Source organism: Solanum dulcamara, chromosome 3 (assembly GCF_947179165.1).
Source record: "Solanum dulcamara chromosome 3, daSolDulc1.2, whole genome shotgun sequence".
Taxonomy (NCBI): domain Eukaryota; kingdom Viridiplantae; phylum Streptophyta; class Magnoliopsida; order Solanales; family Solanaceae; genus Solanum; species Solanum dulcamara.
Genome location: NC_077239.1, coordinates 64282698 through 64300109, shown reverse-complemented (window position 1 = coordinate 64300109; position 17412 = coordinate 64282698). Strand labels below are relative to the sequence as shown.

General features: G+C 35.0%; 2 protein-coding genes across 6 annotated transcripts; one reads left to right on the top strand and one right to left on the bottom strand.

The window, feature by feature from the left end:
- The first annotated feature begins 2804 nt into the window (after window positions 1–2804).
- Window positions 2805–9168, top strand: LOC129882687 (uncharacterized). Of its 5 annotated transcripts, none has more exons than XM_055957092.1 (7): window positions 2805–3295; window positions 4165–4354; window positions 5183–5329; window positions 5654–5763; window positions 5903–7744; window positions 8028–8175; window positions 8272–9168. In XM_055957092.1, exons 2-7 carry the CDS (start codon window positions 4249–4251, stop codon window positions 8991–8993), a joined length of 3075 nt encoding a protein of 1024 aa, XP_055813067.1. In that variant the 5' UTR covers window positions 2805–3295; window positions 4165–4248; the 3' UTR covers window positions 8994–9168. The 5 variants fall into 5 exon arrangements, with proteins under 5 accessions (XP_055813067.1, XP_055813066.1, XP_055813068.1 ...); XM_055957091.1 differs by having other exon boundaries at window positions 4156–4354; XM_055957093.1 differs by lacking the exon at window positions 4165–4354.
- A 1187-nt stretch (window positions 9169–10355) lies between these two features.
- On the bottom strand, window positions 10356–16770 carry LOC129882686 (tetraspanin-18-like). The gene is made up of 6 exons (XM_055957090.1): window positions 16432–16770; window positions 16042–16141; window positions 13162–13242; window positions 12954–13058; window positions 11501–11704; window positions 10356–10616 (listed from the first exon to the last, which is right to left on the bottom strand). The coding sequence occupies exons 1-6, from the start codon at window positions 16653–16655 to the stop codon at window positions 10563–10565; spliced, it is 768 nt and encodes a 255-aa protein (XP_055813065.1). The 5' UTR covers window positions 16656–16770; the 3' UTR covers window positions 10356–10562.
- Window positions 16771–17412: the final 642 nt, after the last annotated feature.

Genomic DNA, 17412 nt, shown 5'->3' with positions numbered 1-17412 from the left:
ATGTGGAGGAAAGTGTAATACACGCTCTACAATCAAACTTCAGATTGATTTAAAAGTGTCAAAATGACACAATAGACTCTTACATTAGGTGTCTAAAATGAACATATCTTGGTTTAGGTGTCTAAGTGAAAGTTGACGACAACTTTAAGGGGCCAGTGATGAATTTGGCCAAATACCGGATATTGTCAAATATGATAGGACAATGAATCAATAACAATTCATTTATTAACTCAAGATCTTGAATTACCTCACTATCCTAATTTACAACGTTCCAGAATTTTTGTTTTCCTTGCAGAAATTGATTTTTGAGAAAAAAAAAAGATAAGTGTCTTTCTGTTGGACTCAATAATACTTGAAAAGACTGCCATAAAGATTAAAGGTTGGATTTCAAGCCGTTGATCTCACATTTTTTGAGAGCACACGGACAAAGACAAGACTTTTTAAGTAAATTAATAAGTAAACCAAAAAACTATTGTATATGCGTACGTACAATATTTTTTTTTATTCATTACATTATTCCTATAGAGATGAATCAATACTAATTTATTACAATGGTATAACTGTCAGATACTCATACATTTGCACTGTAATTATTTACATCATTTTGCTGTTAGATAAATGTGACATCCATCGAGATGTGCTGGCTTGTCTCTTCTTTCCGGCTAAGATAAGAAAATGATGAGACAGATAATTCAACACAAGCTTACAGGTTGGTAAACCATCGTTATTTTACTAAGGGTAAATAAAACACTCAATCATTAAAAAAATTCAAATTTCTGTTTTTTCAGAAGATCAGGAGTGTTTAACAACAGACGTTCTGACCATAAATATTTTTTACTTTTTAGGATTTAATTTCAAAAATTATGTTTGATCAATCAATTTTGAAAAAATATTAAAATGTTGTTTTTATTTTTTTTCCCTCTAAATTACTCATTATAAGGATTTAAGGGCAACTTCATTTTATATTCATGGTCAAACATAATTTTAATTTTTAAATATTATTTTTTACTTTAAAAATAAAAGTTACTTTTTCCAAATTTCATAATTTTCATGGCTAAAGGGGCCTAGATAAAGTAGGTAAACACACTAAGTAAACCTTTTTATTTGAAAACAAAAAAGAAAAGATCAATTAGGATAAATTAAGTTTTGTGAAATTTCAATTCTCTTATTAAAAATATCGTTTCAATTTACATATTTTATTTGTAACCTTTTTTTTTTAAGAAAATGTTTTTTTTAGTTTATTTTCATTTTACCTTTTTACTTTTTTTTGTTATAGGAGTGACATAACATGTTCAAAATTAGATGTGACAAAATTATTTCATTTCAGTCTAATTTATTTCAGCTCAAATAATTTTTAGGTAAATCAATAATTATTTATTTATTAGTTTTAATTTATTTTGATTCATTCAAATTCAACCCACCCACCCATTTAATATCTTTATTTAAGATTAAAGGATTCAAATAATACTTTTTGATATGTTATGTAATATACTTTAATATTATAAGATTACTGACAGATATGTCATGACATTTTCACAAACATTTTTCTAGAAAAGTCAAGATTTGATATGGATTTGGCAGGACTGCTCTTAATTGTAGTAGTTGATAATTTTTTTTATCCGGTGATTGATATTTGTATTTGAGCTCGACTAATTCGGATTTGCATCGAATAAGGCCCCATTCGAGGATATTTCTTTCTACAAAGAATTTCTTCATATTGAGGTTTGAAATCAAGATCTCTAATTAAAGAATAAACAGTTTTATCCACTGCATCACATTCTTTGATGACGTAGTTAATAAGTTGATAAAAGCTCAAAATAATAATAATAATAATAATAATAATAATAATAATAAATTCTAAATGGCAAATATAAGGAAATTATTTGAAAGTGTATTCAACTATAGTATTTCACAAAATCATGAGATCCTCAATTATGATTCATTTATAATCATTTTAGAACATTAAAAGAACTCAAAAGAAAAGAAACAACCAATATTTAAATGTATTTGGAAGTTAAATGTATTTGGAAGTCAATTCACTTTTTGTACAATCTCATTACAAAATTGAACTTAATTCATGCATTGATTAAGATAAATTGTGGAAGCCATTCCACAATTATGGATACACCTAACTTTATATTCGAGGTGGTATGGCATTAATCTGAATTTTAATATTTTGGTCACAACATTAAATACATGTTACATTTCCATCCGCCATTGTAAAGGGAAAAAATCAACTAATATCAGTGATAATATTTTTTAGTTAAATTTAAACTCAAAATATTATGATTCAAATTTGTAATCTTGTATATAAACATGAAATACCTATTACTATTACAACTTTGTTAACCATCGTTCTCTTTTTTGGGTATAATCAATTGAAATTCATGAATCCACTAATCAGACTAATTTATATTTGAGCAATGTTAATTTTATTTAAGGATAAAATACTTTAAACTAAAAAAAGATTAATGATTCTATTTTTAAGATTTGAATCCGAAATTCTTAACTAAAAATGAAAAAAATTCACCGAACTTACCATACTCAATAACTTCATCGACCATCTATGGATCTACTATTTTATAATTAGGTATCGTTTGATTGGTCTTTTAATTGAGTTAATCAATATTAAAAAAAATGAGCATAGTATAACATATTGGTACAAAATTCGAGAATGCTTATATAATGAAAGAAATACAATGTGGGTCATAATATAATTATCTAAGAGAATAAGGACCGGACTTCACATTGTCAAATAAATTTACTTTATTTAGAAATGTGCTATCTATTATTGATGAAGAAAATTTTCATTTCACTTCTCCTCTACTTTCCTTTATCTTTGTAATTGAAGCCTTTCTAATAAATCACAATAAACAAAAACTAGTCAAGTCCGTTAGTCGGTGGTGGAATCTCCGGCCACATTTCCGATACCGGCGACTGCTCTGTGGCTTAAGCACTTTTATATGAGAATTTAGGGAGAAGCTGAATCTCCGGTCACATTTCTCCGGAAAGTCAGTTCTACCTAACCGGCGACTACTTGCCGTAAAAAATAATTTCAGTTAACATTCAAGGTGAATCCAAATCTACGGCCACATTTTATCCGGAATGTTAGTTTTCCGATTCCAGCGACCACTACACGGCGTAAACACCTTAAGCGGACGCACATCGCGTTTACCTCTCTTCACTCTGTTAATGATTGCACTCTGAGCTTTGATATTGTGAAGCTTCTAGTGGAGCTGCTAGTGCTTTTTCTGTTTCCTCTTTCTGCACTTTCTTTCGATCTCATTTTTCCAAGGTAAATTGAATATTTCTCTTTCTCTGTATGCATCTTTTCCTTCACTTTTTCTTTTGTTTTTGGCGTAATTGTGCTGTTCCAGTCATTTCCGAATTTCAGCTTGATTTTTATTTAGTCCATCATTATCTGTGTTTATTTTCATGATTTACGTCTGGTAAAGAAACTTACTGATGCAAAACGGTGCCTGTAGGCTATTTATTCTGAAATTACTTATTTTTGTAATAGATGTTTATGTGTGTTAGCTGCGACTGATCTGTACTGGTTTTAACGGGGGCGTGAGGTAGGGCATTTTGCTTAGCACAGGGCGAGGTGTAAGCCTTGAGGCATGGTGCTAAGCTGATCTTTACATTTTTAATTTATAATATAGTGAAATAATATAATAATATAAAATTATAAAAATACATCAATAGTTTAAAATAATTAAAAACATGATTAAGGAAACTCATAGAAAATAAAACTTCAAATATGATTTTATAAGTATAAATAATTTAATGATAAAAAATTATGATGAGCTGCAAATCAATTCTAATATCTCAACTTTCAAATAATAAAAGAATCATTAAAAACACATTTAAACTATTTTTTTTTTTGAGTTTCATACCTAAACGTTACTGTGAGTTTCATATCTAAACTATCATACTATGCAATTTACCTTCTTAAAAAAATAATTAATAAAATTTATCAGTATTATAATAAAAACATCACTTCATCGTGGATAAAAACAAAGTTACTTTCAAATAGTGAAATGATAAAATATGATAATTTTGAGACATGTAAAACTATTATGTATCATTTATTTATTAAAGAATTGTGAGGGTCAATAATGTTAACTAAAGAATTTGACACATAATTTGTATAAGATCTATTAGGCGAGCCCCGAGCATTCGGCGTTCTGTGTTCAGGAGGTACAATCAGGCCTTAAGGCGTAAGTCTCATAGAACAAAGACCTACACATGAATCTCGGGGTGTTTTGCCAGAGCCCCAGCCCGAGGAGAGTCCCAACACTGCCTTTTAAAACACTGATCTGTGTTTTTCGCTGTACCAATCTAGCTGAATACAGTATGACAAAAAACTTATTCTTTATTTCTATTGAGACTATTCATTGTGCAAATGATATAGATTGTATTGTTGGACATCAGTATCTTTGCCATGAATGATCTAGTGCGAAGGTGTGTTCTCTCTTTTTTGGAGCCTATTTCAGTGAGCAAATTTGTCTGATTTTAAATTTACTTCTTGGTCTTTATCTTGAAGGAATTGTTTAGTAAAACTACTATGGAGCTTTTCAGTCTTGGAAAAACTGAAAACATTTTCTTTTGGTGGCGCTTGGCTACAAAAACAACAACAACAAAATTACAGTGATCAATGGCGTTTTGTGGAGTTTGGTTGAACTTTTTTTGCAAAATTGTGAATTTTTCTTTTGAAAAACTCTTCAAATTTTTGAACGCAACTAATTCAATCAACTTAATCTCTTCAGAGTTTTCTACATGAAAGCTTCAAGACGTGCAGTTTGAGTTTTGATCTTCTCCTGATCTGTTCAGCATCTATGTTTTCTTTTTCTTGGTTGCTTTGTCTGGTCATTGATCACTGTAATTTTTTTTCTATGATTTTCTCTTTCATTGTTTCATATAGTCGCAGTGAATAAAGAATAATGCTTTTGTATATTGAATTGTGTTTTGGCCAAATTTCTCCCTTTTTTTCGATTCGCATATATAGGTCTATACCTGTAAAAGCATACCGTTTTCCATATTAAACATACGTGAATGCCTATCTCTTTGTATAGATATGGATAGAGGTGAGACATTGTTGGTGATTTTAAACGTTTGCTGTTTCAGAAGGGACTATTTGATGTGCTCTTTGAGATTTATGCTCTTCATTGTGCAATCTCAGGAATTAAGATGAATGGGTTTCAGAATGGCAAGAGTCGTACCCATGATAAACCTTCTCCAGGATGCTTGGGACGAATGGTGAACCTTTTTGATTTAAATTCAGGGGTGGCAGGAAACAGGCTGCTTACAGAGAAACCACATCGTGATGGTGAAATTCTATGCTACTTATTGTCTTCCGTTTTCATTGGCACGAATGTTGTTTCTGTGGAATATTGAATCAACTTTTTAAATCCCATGAACATATTGAGCATTGAAAACAACGTAAACAACACACTGTTGTATAAGTTAATTTGTGCAGAAAAACATCTTGATTTAAATTATAGAACATATGACCTTTGATTCTTCAAACTGCCTTCGAGCATGGCTTGATCTCATTTGATTTTATGCTACCTTCAGTTTTTGCCCCTGTAGTTTATGCTATCTATTACTATTAGGTTGAATCTGCATATTGAGCTGATCCAACTTATTGTAGGTTCCCTGTCAAGGAGCCAATCAGATCTGGTGAGGCTGCCGCTACCTTCTGAGGATCAAGTAGAAGAAAAACTGCCGCTACCTTCCGAGGATCAAGTAGAAGAAAAACTGGTGCGTCCTTTATCCAGATGACATTTATTTAGAGAGAAAGGTGCTGATTTTCTATCCAGATGGCATTTATTTAGAGAGAAAGGTGCTGATTTTCTGCAGAGTTTGGCTTAATACTAATGCTTAGATATGGTTCATGCAGGTTGTCTCGAATTTGAAGAGGTCTAGTTCAAACAGGAAATCAAATGGAACGCCAATGAAGATGCTCATAGCCCAAGAAATGTCCAAGGAAATAGATTCTAGTCACAATCCACCTAGTGTTGTTGCTAAGCTGATGGGACTTGATGCTCTTCCGCAGAAATCTGTTCCAGCTATAGGAAGTCATTTTGGAGGTCATTCACGGTGTCATACAGATTCCTCTTTCAGCTATTGCCAGCACGAAAACGAATCCTTGACGAAAGAAATGCAACAAGAATTTCATCAATACCCCGAGCAGAATGAATATAAAGATGTTTATGAAGTTTGGCAGCACCCCCCAGAAATGAACTGTGTGAGAAGTAAATCCCCACAAAAGGCAAGACACGATGAGATTGGTTTTGAAAAGAAGTCAGCTTTTGTTCGTCAGAAGTTTATTGAAGCAAAATGTTTATCCATAGATGAACAACTTCGCCAGTCTAAGGAATTCCAAGATGCATTGGATGTCTTAAGTTCCAACACGGATCTGTTCCTTAAGTTTTTACAAGAACCAAACCCAATGTTTACTCAGCATTTATATAATTTGCAGTCTATGCCTCCTCCTGAGACAAAGCGAATAACTGTTCTAAAACCATCAAAGATGATTGATGATTGTAAATTTGGTGGATCAGTGAAGAAAAATGAGAAAGAAATAGGCAGAGCCACCCATGTAGGTCAGGGCAACAGGGCCAAAGCTCATATGGCATTTTCCCCTCCTGTAGCTAGTTGGAACATTGATGAAAATCATGCTCAACCTACACGGATAGTCGTATTAAAACCAAGTCTTGGTAAGACTCACAAGTTTAGGGATGCAAGTTCTTCACCATCTGCATCACCAAGAGTATCACAAACTGAAACAAGTTTTGTCAACATGGAGGCTAATGAAGCTCAAGAATCAAGAGAAGTGGCAAAGTCTATTACACAGCTTATGCGAGTAAACATAGGTGGACATCAAAGGGATGAAACATTACTTTCTTCTGTATTTGCAAATGGCTACATTGGTGACGAAAGCTCATTTAATAAATCTGAAAAAGAATATGCAGCTGGAAATCTCAGTGATTCTGAAGTCATGTCACCAGCTTCTAGGCACTCATGGGAATATATCAATAGGTTTGGCAGCCCTTATTCTTGTTCCTCCATGAGCCGTGCTTCTTATTCCCCTGAATCTTCAGTTTCCAGAGAAGCCAAGAAGCGGCTTTCCGAGAGATGGGCGATGGTGGCATCTAATGACAGTTTTCAAGAACAAAGACAAATGAGGAGAAGCAACAACAGCACTTTAGGTGAGATGCTTTCTCTTTCTGATATTAAGACGACCGGAAGATTAGAGCAGGATAGTATTAAAGAAGATCCCCAGATATCAAATTCCAACTCAGTGAGTAATTCCAAAGATGATGAAGGTATCACCAAGTCACCAAAGAATCTTTTGAGATCTAAGTCTGTCCCTGTATGCTCTACTGCATTCAGTTCACAGTTGAATGTGGGTGCCCCAGATCCTGTGACAGGGGAAAATGACCTTCCCAAGCATACAACAAAACCTAGAAGTACAAAATCATCATTGAAAGGGAAGGTCTCAAATTTTTTTTCCTCTAGGACCAAAAAGCCAAACAAAGACAGAGCCAAGTATTTGCAATCCAATGATGACTTGCAGTCTGGTGCAAAGCCTTTACGTTCTCTATCAGAAGTTGACAAATATAGTGGTGAATTCCTTGATGATCCAGGGGTTGAGTGCTCAACAACCAGTCTTCGTGAATCATCATGTGCACTAACTTGCGAAGATTTGGTTGGGAAGCAACCCGCAACCTCTCCTGAGGTAAAGCAGTTACCTGATGTTTCTTCCTATTACACTGTTGCAAGTTGGAAAATGGTTCATTTGCATTTTACATCATTATTTATTTGTGGTTGCCATCTACACATCTTTTATGTCGTGCATTTACAATTTCTTGCATATTTTATGAGATTACCCTGTGATGTCTTTAAAAAATTCTGGTTTTCTTTTTAATGTGTGGGAATTGTCTGAAAATGGAGAACTCAAATAGCGTCAACATGACTACTTAAGAAGTTCAAAGCGGATTTATGTTGTAACACTTTTGTAGGTTGTTCTGTCTGGAGCAAGATCTTTGCGTGCTAGACACCTCTGTATCCAGGACCAAGCAAGTCCTATATCAGTTTTGGAGACACCATTTGAAGAGGATGAACATCCAGCACGTATATCATCTGGAGGTATCAAGCTAGACCGTCATGGTAAATGTCGTCAACAATCCCCCATAATTCTTGGCATCTCTTTTCTTTCTTGGTATAAAACTAAATCTATTCCTCCCACCCCAATCAAATTAACAGGTGCTGAGTTGTCTGTTCACTCTTTAAGGTCCAATTTGATTGACAAATCTCCTCCAATAGGATCAATTGCTCGTACATTGTCATGGGACGATTCCTGTGCAGATACAGCCAGTTCAGTTTGTGTAAGACCATCATCATCTACTCAGAGGACTGAGGAAGTAAAACGTGAATGGTTCTCTTTTGTTCAAACATTACTAACCATGGCCGGCCTTGATGAAGTGCAGTCTGATACTTTCTCAACCATGTGGCATTCTCCTGAAAGCCCTTTGGACCCATCACTTAGAGAAAAATACATTGATCTGAATGAGGAGACAATACATGAAGCTAAGCGAAGGCAAAGGAGATCAACCCAAAAGCTTGTGTTTGATTGTGTAAATGCAGCTTTACTAGAAATTTCAGGATATGGGCCAGACAACTTCCAAAGAGCCATACCTTATATGGGGGTCCATAATAATCTGCCACAGGGAAGTAGACTAGTATTGTTGGACCAAGTGTGGGACCGGATGAAGGAATGGTTTTCTAGTGAAGTGAAATATCTGTCTACTGATAGTGAGGACTTAGACAGCCTGGTGGTTGAGGAAATGGTAGGGAAGGAGGTGATGGGCAAATGGTGGCTTGAAAACTCGAGATTAGAATTAGACAATGTAGGAATCGAAATTGAAGAGAAGTTGTTCGAAGAGCTTGTGCATGAATCTGTCGTTGAATTGGCAGGTAGTATGTGACGAGTCTTCTCCAATTCTTCTTCTTCTTTTCTTTTTTTCTTGCACAATTATCTGACATTATTGTTTGTGTATTATTGTATTTGCCAACAACACTGCCCACAGGTAATTGTTTAATGTTGTGAAGTGTATGCAAATCTGTACTAATCTATATTTGGAATTATTTTGTATATACATATATGCTTTGACCCTTTTATAAAAAATAGATTACAAGAGGAACCATATGTACTACCAGAGACACGAGTGCAAGTTAACCCTTGCCATATATTGAGAATCTTAGCTTTTGTGATAGATAGATATTGGTGTTGTAACTTTTCTGAGTCTAGACACAGATGTGCATCCTCTTTATTAACCACTCAAATATTCTTAGCTGGAAAGGAAATATCCCTTGTTTGTATTTGCAGTACAAATTTACCAGATAGATGGGATTTATTATTTTTTAAAATTTAGGAGGAAAGATCTCCTGACTGGCAGCTGAACAACTCTCTCGACTATTTGTGCAACTGAATTATTTTTCTTTTTGAATCACTAGAAAAAAGGAAAGCAAACACCGACAAGATATGAGCAGTTAAAAGATGTTTTGTCATGATATGTGTAGTTCTATGAAAGTGACACTGCACAAGCAAATCTAGAACCATCACATGCATACCAACTACTACCAAATATTATACTAAACATTGTGCTTATTCTTTTCTTTATTAATAATTAAGGAAGGGGGTGGTTCCAAAAATTGGGAATATGAAAGGTGCTTCATGAAATTTTGAACCTTAATAAAATTGAAATGTTATGTTTCCTCTTTTCGTTCTCTTTCTATTTTCATTTTACATTTAGCTATGAGTCTGAAAATAACATCTACCCTTCAGCGTAGAAGAGACTATTTCTTTCATGAGTTAATTGAGCACCATAACAGCCATCCCTCTTTCACACCAAATACTTAATGGGACAATTTTCTAAAAAACAACTGTGAATTACTTGGAATATATATAGCATAATGAGAGATGCACCCAAACAGCATTTGCCAGCGAACGTCGGATCCTTGTCATTATTTTTCAATGTACTTTGTTCTTAGCGTTGGTTATAACTGTATAACTAGAGAAAAGAAATATTGATACTCCTATTATGTTCTGTCAGAATGTGTGTGATGCATACTTTTCTATGTATTTATTTCCTACATTTCTCTGAGTGAATTCAATAGAAAATTTAAGTGTATCAATCTGGCTTGGAAAGCCATGCATCGAGGCTCGTACACAATTGTTGCTTCATTTGGAAGAATTAAAAAGAGATCAAATTTCATTATGACACCAAACTTGAAATGCACTCTGGTGAAGTGCTTCTCAACAAAGGAAACATCCTATTAACAAGACCTATCAACAAGTGAGATATGTATTTCTCTACATTCCAGCTTTGCAATGTCTAAATCCGTATCATTTCTGTACACAGCTTTACATAAACAGACAACAAAAACAAACGTTTAGAATTTATGGTACACAATCACTGAACAAGGCTTCATACTCGGGCATGTTGCCAATTTCTCTCCTCCATGAGATTGACGTCCTGTGTTTCTTACTATCCTCATGATGGATTTTGGTTTGGTATATGATGTCTAGCTTCTCCATCCAAATGATACTGGATTACAAAGGTCAACAACGAAAATAAATTTTTCAGAAATATAAATTGGTCAGGTGTAAAGAGTGGATCAGCAGAATCTACATAAACGGCCTTGTCCCCACATGATAATCTTGTTGAAGAAAAAGCAGATAAAGTTCATAATTATTCAGCATTGCAACAAAGCACCTAAGTTCACATGTTCCAAAATTAAGAATCTCATATATTACTTCAAAATAAAATAAGACAGGTGACAAAGTGGATAGTTGGACCATATACTGCTTGTACCAAGAGGAGGACCACAAACTCGTAAGTTGGACATATTGAAGCAAATACTGCTCAACCACATCCAACTGCAGACTATAACCGTATAATACAGCCAAAACTCTGCCACTACCTAACTAAAGTTGCAGGGTCCCCATATTTGCAACTTTAACAGAGTTCAGGTGCATCAAGTTTATAGCACAAGCATCTCTGGCCGTAACAAGCAACAAACCCAGAAATACATATAATAACGATAATCAAAAGTGCAGAATAATTGAACTACTGCCTTACAAGCTCTTGAAAACACTGCAAACTACCAACAAGACATGATAAGGTGGCCTCTTCAGCAACTTCAATAATATGTACTAGACCTCTCTCTTTGACATCCTCAAGGAACAGGTAAAACATAAGCAACCCTGATCTTTGCCAATTAAGGATCCAACTGCAGAATGCAACTATTTCTTGACATATTAATCCGTAAAAAACTACTTTTACCATTTAAACCTCGAAATCAAGAGCTTGTCTGACCAGCCAGTAGGCTGCTAAGCAAATTAAAATGCCAGCCTAACTGATGCCCTTATGTATTCCATTGAAAATCAATGGAAGATGACTGACATATATTATACATCTTTAAAACATACCTTTTCCCTCATCCGTGAACTCCAGATGTCAGAATGGCCACCTCTTGCATCACCTTTAGCTAACCCTGATGTTGGGCTTAAACGTGGATCAAGCAATGGTTCCCTTGTTCTTCTAACAACATCATAATCTCCCTCCATATCATGGTTAAGTCTAGGGCTACTAACCAAAGTTCTGAGAATAATTGCGAGAAATAAGGAGAATGCCTGGAAATGATGGTAAGAATAAGATTTTAGCAAAACATGGCCATACACCAAACAAACGGTTAGAAGAAGCTTTAAAATACCAAATCGATCACAAGAGCACAAGCCAAAAACCACAAGCGGATTGATTTTCTACTGTTTTGACCATGTCTTTCCTCCTTGTTCACCACTCGTGCTCATAAGTTGATAAAACACAAATTTCAGGTGCCATTTGGCCCCAAATATTTTTGGGAAAAACTTGAAAAAAACTTGGGAACTAGTGTTTGGCCATATGACTTGACAAATATATTTGCCAAACATCTCAAGTTCCCAAGTTCTACAAAAAACTAGTATTTGGACTAAGTTCTAATATTTGAGAACTTTCAAAAATTTAAAAATTATCGCAAACTTTAATATTTTATAAAAACACCCATCATTTATTAATTCCAACTAATATTTATCTACCAACTTACTCCATTAACTTTGTCAACCAACACCATTAAATAACATCTCTATCTATTAATAAAAGAATAGTTTGTTACTACCTCCTCCGAAAAAGAATAGTTTGAGAAATAAGATTGGGAAAAAAGAACAATTTGCTTTTAATGCGATTAATGTATTGCTCTTGCTCATATTGTTATTTTGTTGTTGTTATTGTTGATTGGTATCAATTATGTTATAATTTTTTTTTAACGGAGCATGTTCATTATAAAATGATAATACAAACTTATGAGTAATTTTTAATAATTTTTAAAACTTATGGGTACAAAATAATATTTTTTGAAATAGTCAAATATTCTTGGAAAAATTTATGGTCAAACGCATGATGAACTTCACCAAAATTTCACCCAAAAATAACTTGCCAAGAATATTTAGAACTTTGGGGCCAAACGCTAGCTCAGTATGTAGTACATGTAAAGAGTATAAACCGGGAAATTTCACATCCCTACCTCAGTAAAAGAAAACATACCATCTGTAAGAAACCCCACAAGATCTTTTGATCTTCTTTCCTAGTCGCTCTGTAAGATGCTTCTTGCCCAAAGGCTAAGTTGATTAATATAACATCACTAATGTTACTTAGAGTTGATGCAACACCTTTTCAACAATAACAATTGCACATTCTACCTATTCTAAAGCATGTTCCAGATACATTAGTGATCCCAACTTTACAGACTAACAAGAAGCATCACCTAATCTGGACGAAGGTATTAAAAAACAAACAAAGAACACAAAATAAAATCTCAGAAGACCTTCAAGTTCAAAGAAAGCCTGCCTGAATTACGATGACAGCAATGCCAATCCACTTACAAACATCCATATTTTGTTGAATAAAGGTGTAAAGACTGTGAAGTTCTCCAGTTGGGTCCATTGGAAGATCCTAGGAAGAGAAAAAACAGGTGTCCGCATATGAACTATTAACAGGTAAACCAGGATAGAACCTCTACACCAGGAGAAGAGTAGATCTGAAACAAACAGCTCACCTTCTCCCAATGATGATCAATTGCAATAAATGCAACCAGACTTACTTCCAAGAGTACAAAAGTTGTCATAAGCAGAGAGTACTAGTATTTTTAAGTGGTCAAGGCTAACAATCAATCAGAAATAGCTGTTTATATCAATTCATGATCAGCACTTCAGTGAAAAAATATAATGATGTGCAATGAGACAGCTTTACTTTTATTTTTCATTTGGTCACTCTAAAAGCCGAAAACGAAAAGACATAGTAGAATTGGGGGGGGGGGGGAACTTTAAGGTTATGATAATAGTGACCTCAAGAGGGTCTACCAACTCGCTTTTCCCTTAGGACTGATCCAAATTCCTTTCCTTTACAAAATAAGAACAGGAAGAGCTTTTTGTGTTAGTCTCCTCAACGCCCTTCCCTCTTGATTTGTTTGTTGAAGCATGCAGACAACATCAATAAAATCCAAGCCAATGTAATTTTAAGTGAGAAATTAGCAATACCCGTGATCTGGACCAAGTGAAGTGCATCAAGGATGAGGAGGGCAATGTATTGGTGGCGGATGAACTTATTAGATGAAGATGGCAGACATACTTTTACTTCCACAAACTCTTGAATGAAGAGGAGAACAAGAGTATTGTGTTGGGGGATCTGGAGCACTTTAAGAGCCATCGAGATTTTTGGTATTGTAGGCGCATTAAGCTTGAGGAAGTAGAGGGGGCTATGCGTAAGATGAGCAGAGGTAGAGTGACTGGGCCAGACGAGATCTCGGTGGAATCCTAGAAAAGCGCAGGCAAAGTAGGTCTGGAATAGTTAACTGGATTGTTTGATGTCATATTTAGGACAGCAAAGATGCCCAAGGAGTGGAGGTGGAGTGTTATGATTCCATTGTACAAGAACAATGGTGATATTCAAAATTGTAATTACTATAAGGGTATCAAGTTGCTGAGCCTCACAATGAAAGTTTCGCAGAGGGTGGTGGAGATGAGAGAAAGGAAGAGGTTTCTATTTTCAAGAACCAGTTCAGTTTCATGCCAAAGCAATTGACTACGAAAGTCATCCACCTTGTAGGGAGATTGGTGGAGCAGTATAGGGAAAGGAAGAAGGACCTACATATGGTGTTCATTGATCTTGAAAAAGCATACGACAAAGTTCCGAAAGAAGTTCTATGGAGATGTTTGGAGACCAGAGGTGTTCCAATCATGTACATTAGGACTATTAAGTACATGTATGATGGAGGTAAGAGTCGGGTGAGGAAAAGGGGAGGAAACTCGGGTCATTTTCGAATGGTAATGGGTTGCATCAGGGGTCAACTCTTAGCCCATTTAATTTGCTTTGACGATGGATCTTCTAACGCCACACCATCAAGGGAGGTGTCTGGTGTATGTTATTTACTGATGACATTGTACTGATTGACAAGACGCGTAGCGTATTTAAGGACAAACTTATAGTGTGCAGACAAACCCTGAAGCCTAAAGGTTTCAGACTGAGCAGGACTAACGCAAAGTACGTGGAGTGCAAGTTCAATGATGTGCCTCATGTAGCGAGTGTGGACGTGAGTTCAGATTCGCAAGTTATCTCCAGAAAGGGAGTTTTAAGTACCACGAACTATTATCGAAGGCAACATAGAGTTTGACGAGGATGTCGCACATCGCATTAGTGCAGGGTGGTTGAAATGGAGACTAGCTTTTGCTGTCTTACGTGATAAAAAGGTGACACTAAGACTTAAAGATAAGTTCTAAAGAGCAGTGTTTAGGTTGGTTTTGTTGTATGGAGTGGAATGTTGGCTAATCAAGAACACTCATGTCCAGAAGATAAAAGCTGTGGAAATAAGAATGTTAAGATAGATGTGTGAACTTAGTAGGATATATATGATTAGAAATGAAGATATTCGGGCCAAGGTACAAGTGGCCTCCGTGGCAAACAAGATGCGGGAGTCTAGACTGAAATGGTTCGGACATGTCAAGCAAAGCTGCATAGATGCCCAGTGAGGAGGTGTGAGAGGCTGACAATGGAGGGACTAAGAAAAGGTAGAGATAGGCTGAAAAAGTATTGGAGAGAAATGATTAGGCAGGACATGTCAAGTCTTTAGCTTACTAAGGACATGACCCTTAATAGGAGGGTGTGGAGGTCGAGGATTCAGGTAGAAGACTAGTAGTAGATAGTTTTGCGTCTTCTCTGGCTAGTAGTATTAGTATTATTTTCGGCATTTTATTATTTTACTACGTCCATATTCTTATTATTTTCTATTACTACTTGTTGTCTCGTATGCCTCTGTTTTCTTACGATCCCGCTATTGCTTATGTCTGCATATATTGTGTCTATGCTTTTTTTGAGCCCAGGGTCTTTCGGAAACAACCTCTCTACCTGACAAAGTAGAACTAAGGTCTATGTACACTCTACCCTCCCCCAATCTCACTTATGAAATTACACTGGATATATTGTTGTTGAAGTTAGCAACTCCCGCTATAGTCAAAACTGGAAATCTGGAAGCTCCATACCAAGATTACACTATCCATTTAAGATAATTTATGTGTTTTAGTTTTCTATTTCTCGCAAAAATATCCCTTTCATCATATCCCCTACCGAATTGAGGCGTAGTTAATTGGTTGATTGATCCCTTTCATCATATACTCTCCAAACAGGATTGTGTGAAGGATGAAACACTCCAGTTCTGAGTTTCGCATATCACGCGACTCCTATTCAGAGACAACATATTAATAGATACCACATATGACAGCTGAATGTGCGTTCACTTCTACGTGGCATATCAGTTTCTTTCAGCTACATAATCAACCCAAAAGTTATGCATTGTAGATAAGAATTTAACAGTGATCATACATACATCTGGCAGAAACATAAACAACGAAAGCAGTGTTACGCAAAATAGAAAGAAGGATACAAAGCAAAGGCAACATCCATTAACAGCTTCAGCACCAACATGCCCAATACAAGTGATACAACATAAGATGACACCAATTCCCATGAATGCATATATAAACCTGAAGAAACAAACATAGCATGTCAATAACTAATCATATCACCAAGAGAATTGGTGAGTTGCAATGGAGTAGTCTATAATTCGGAGATTTAGTTAACTACTGAACTTTCACTTTCACCATGTTGGTGAGGATTTAAAATTCCCCCCTGGTAATCCCCTCCCCCATTTCCCCCTCCTGTAACCCTATGTAAATAAACCCTTTTTCGCTCCAATTCTTTAAAAAAAATAAATGATCTCAAACATCAAATTCCTGATTCGGTAAAGAAATAAAAATAGGAAAACAAAGAATACCATGGAGCTGGAAGCGAATTTTTGTTCAACTCTTGTAACGCCGAGACGACAGAATTTGAAACGAAAATTGAGCCGGAATTGGGGAATTGAAGATCGTGGTGGTGGTGCCAGTGGTTAAGCATATAGGCAGAGTAAATGATGATGGAGATACCAATGAAGGTTTGTAAGAAGTTGAGGAATTTCAGAAGAAATGCGGTGAAACCTTGGCAACATGGCGTTGCCATTCTGAGATTTCTCTTCTACACACAAACCCTAATAATCCTACAATTGTTCCTCTATGCCTCTCTTCCTCTTTCTGTACATTTTCGGACAAGCAAAAACTGTGGATGATGATCATTGGGCTGAGCTGGCAAAACGGTTTTGTTTTTTTACTTTTTGTTTCTTTTTAGGTAAGCAAAATAAAATAACTGGGCCAGGTATTTTGAGGCCAACAAAATAATTACACATAAATATTCTTTTACAATTTATATCCGCCAAAGTATGAGATTCGTGACTAATATGATATTATTGAGGCTGCTTCAATCCTTAATGATATCACCACATTATATCTATATACTGTCATGATATCATTGATGTCTACTTTAATTCTCCAGTTGCATCTCCATGAAATCATCATATACTGATATGCTATCATTAAGGATCATTTCATATAATCATTTCATACAAATGTTGATATATATATTCGATATTAAATGAATGATACTACTATAATATATTCGTATATTATTATGATATTAAAAATCCCTAATGATACACTTTTAAAATCCTCAATGATACCATAACAATATATTGTTACTTTATCGGTATCATATAAGATTAGACTCTTTTTTTAAGAAATAAAAATAAAATAATTAAGAAAAAATTATTAAAATCACAATTTTATTTATTAAACTAATTAGTAATTTTTTTTTGTGATACTCCATCAGTATATTGAATCGGTATCATATAAGATTGAGCTTAATCTTCTTTGATACTCCATCG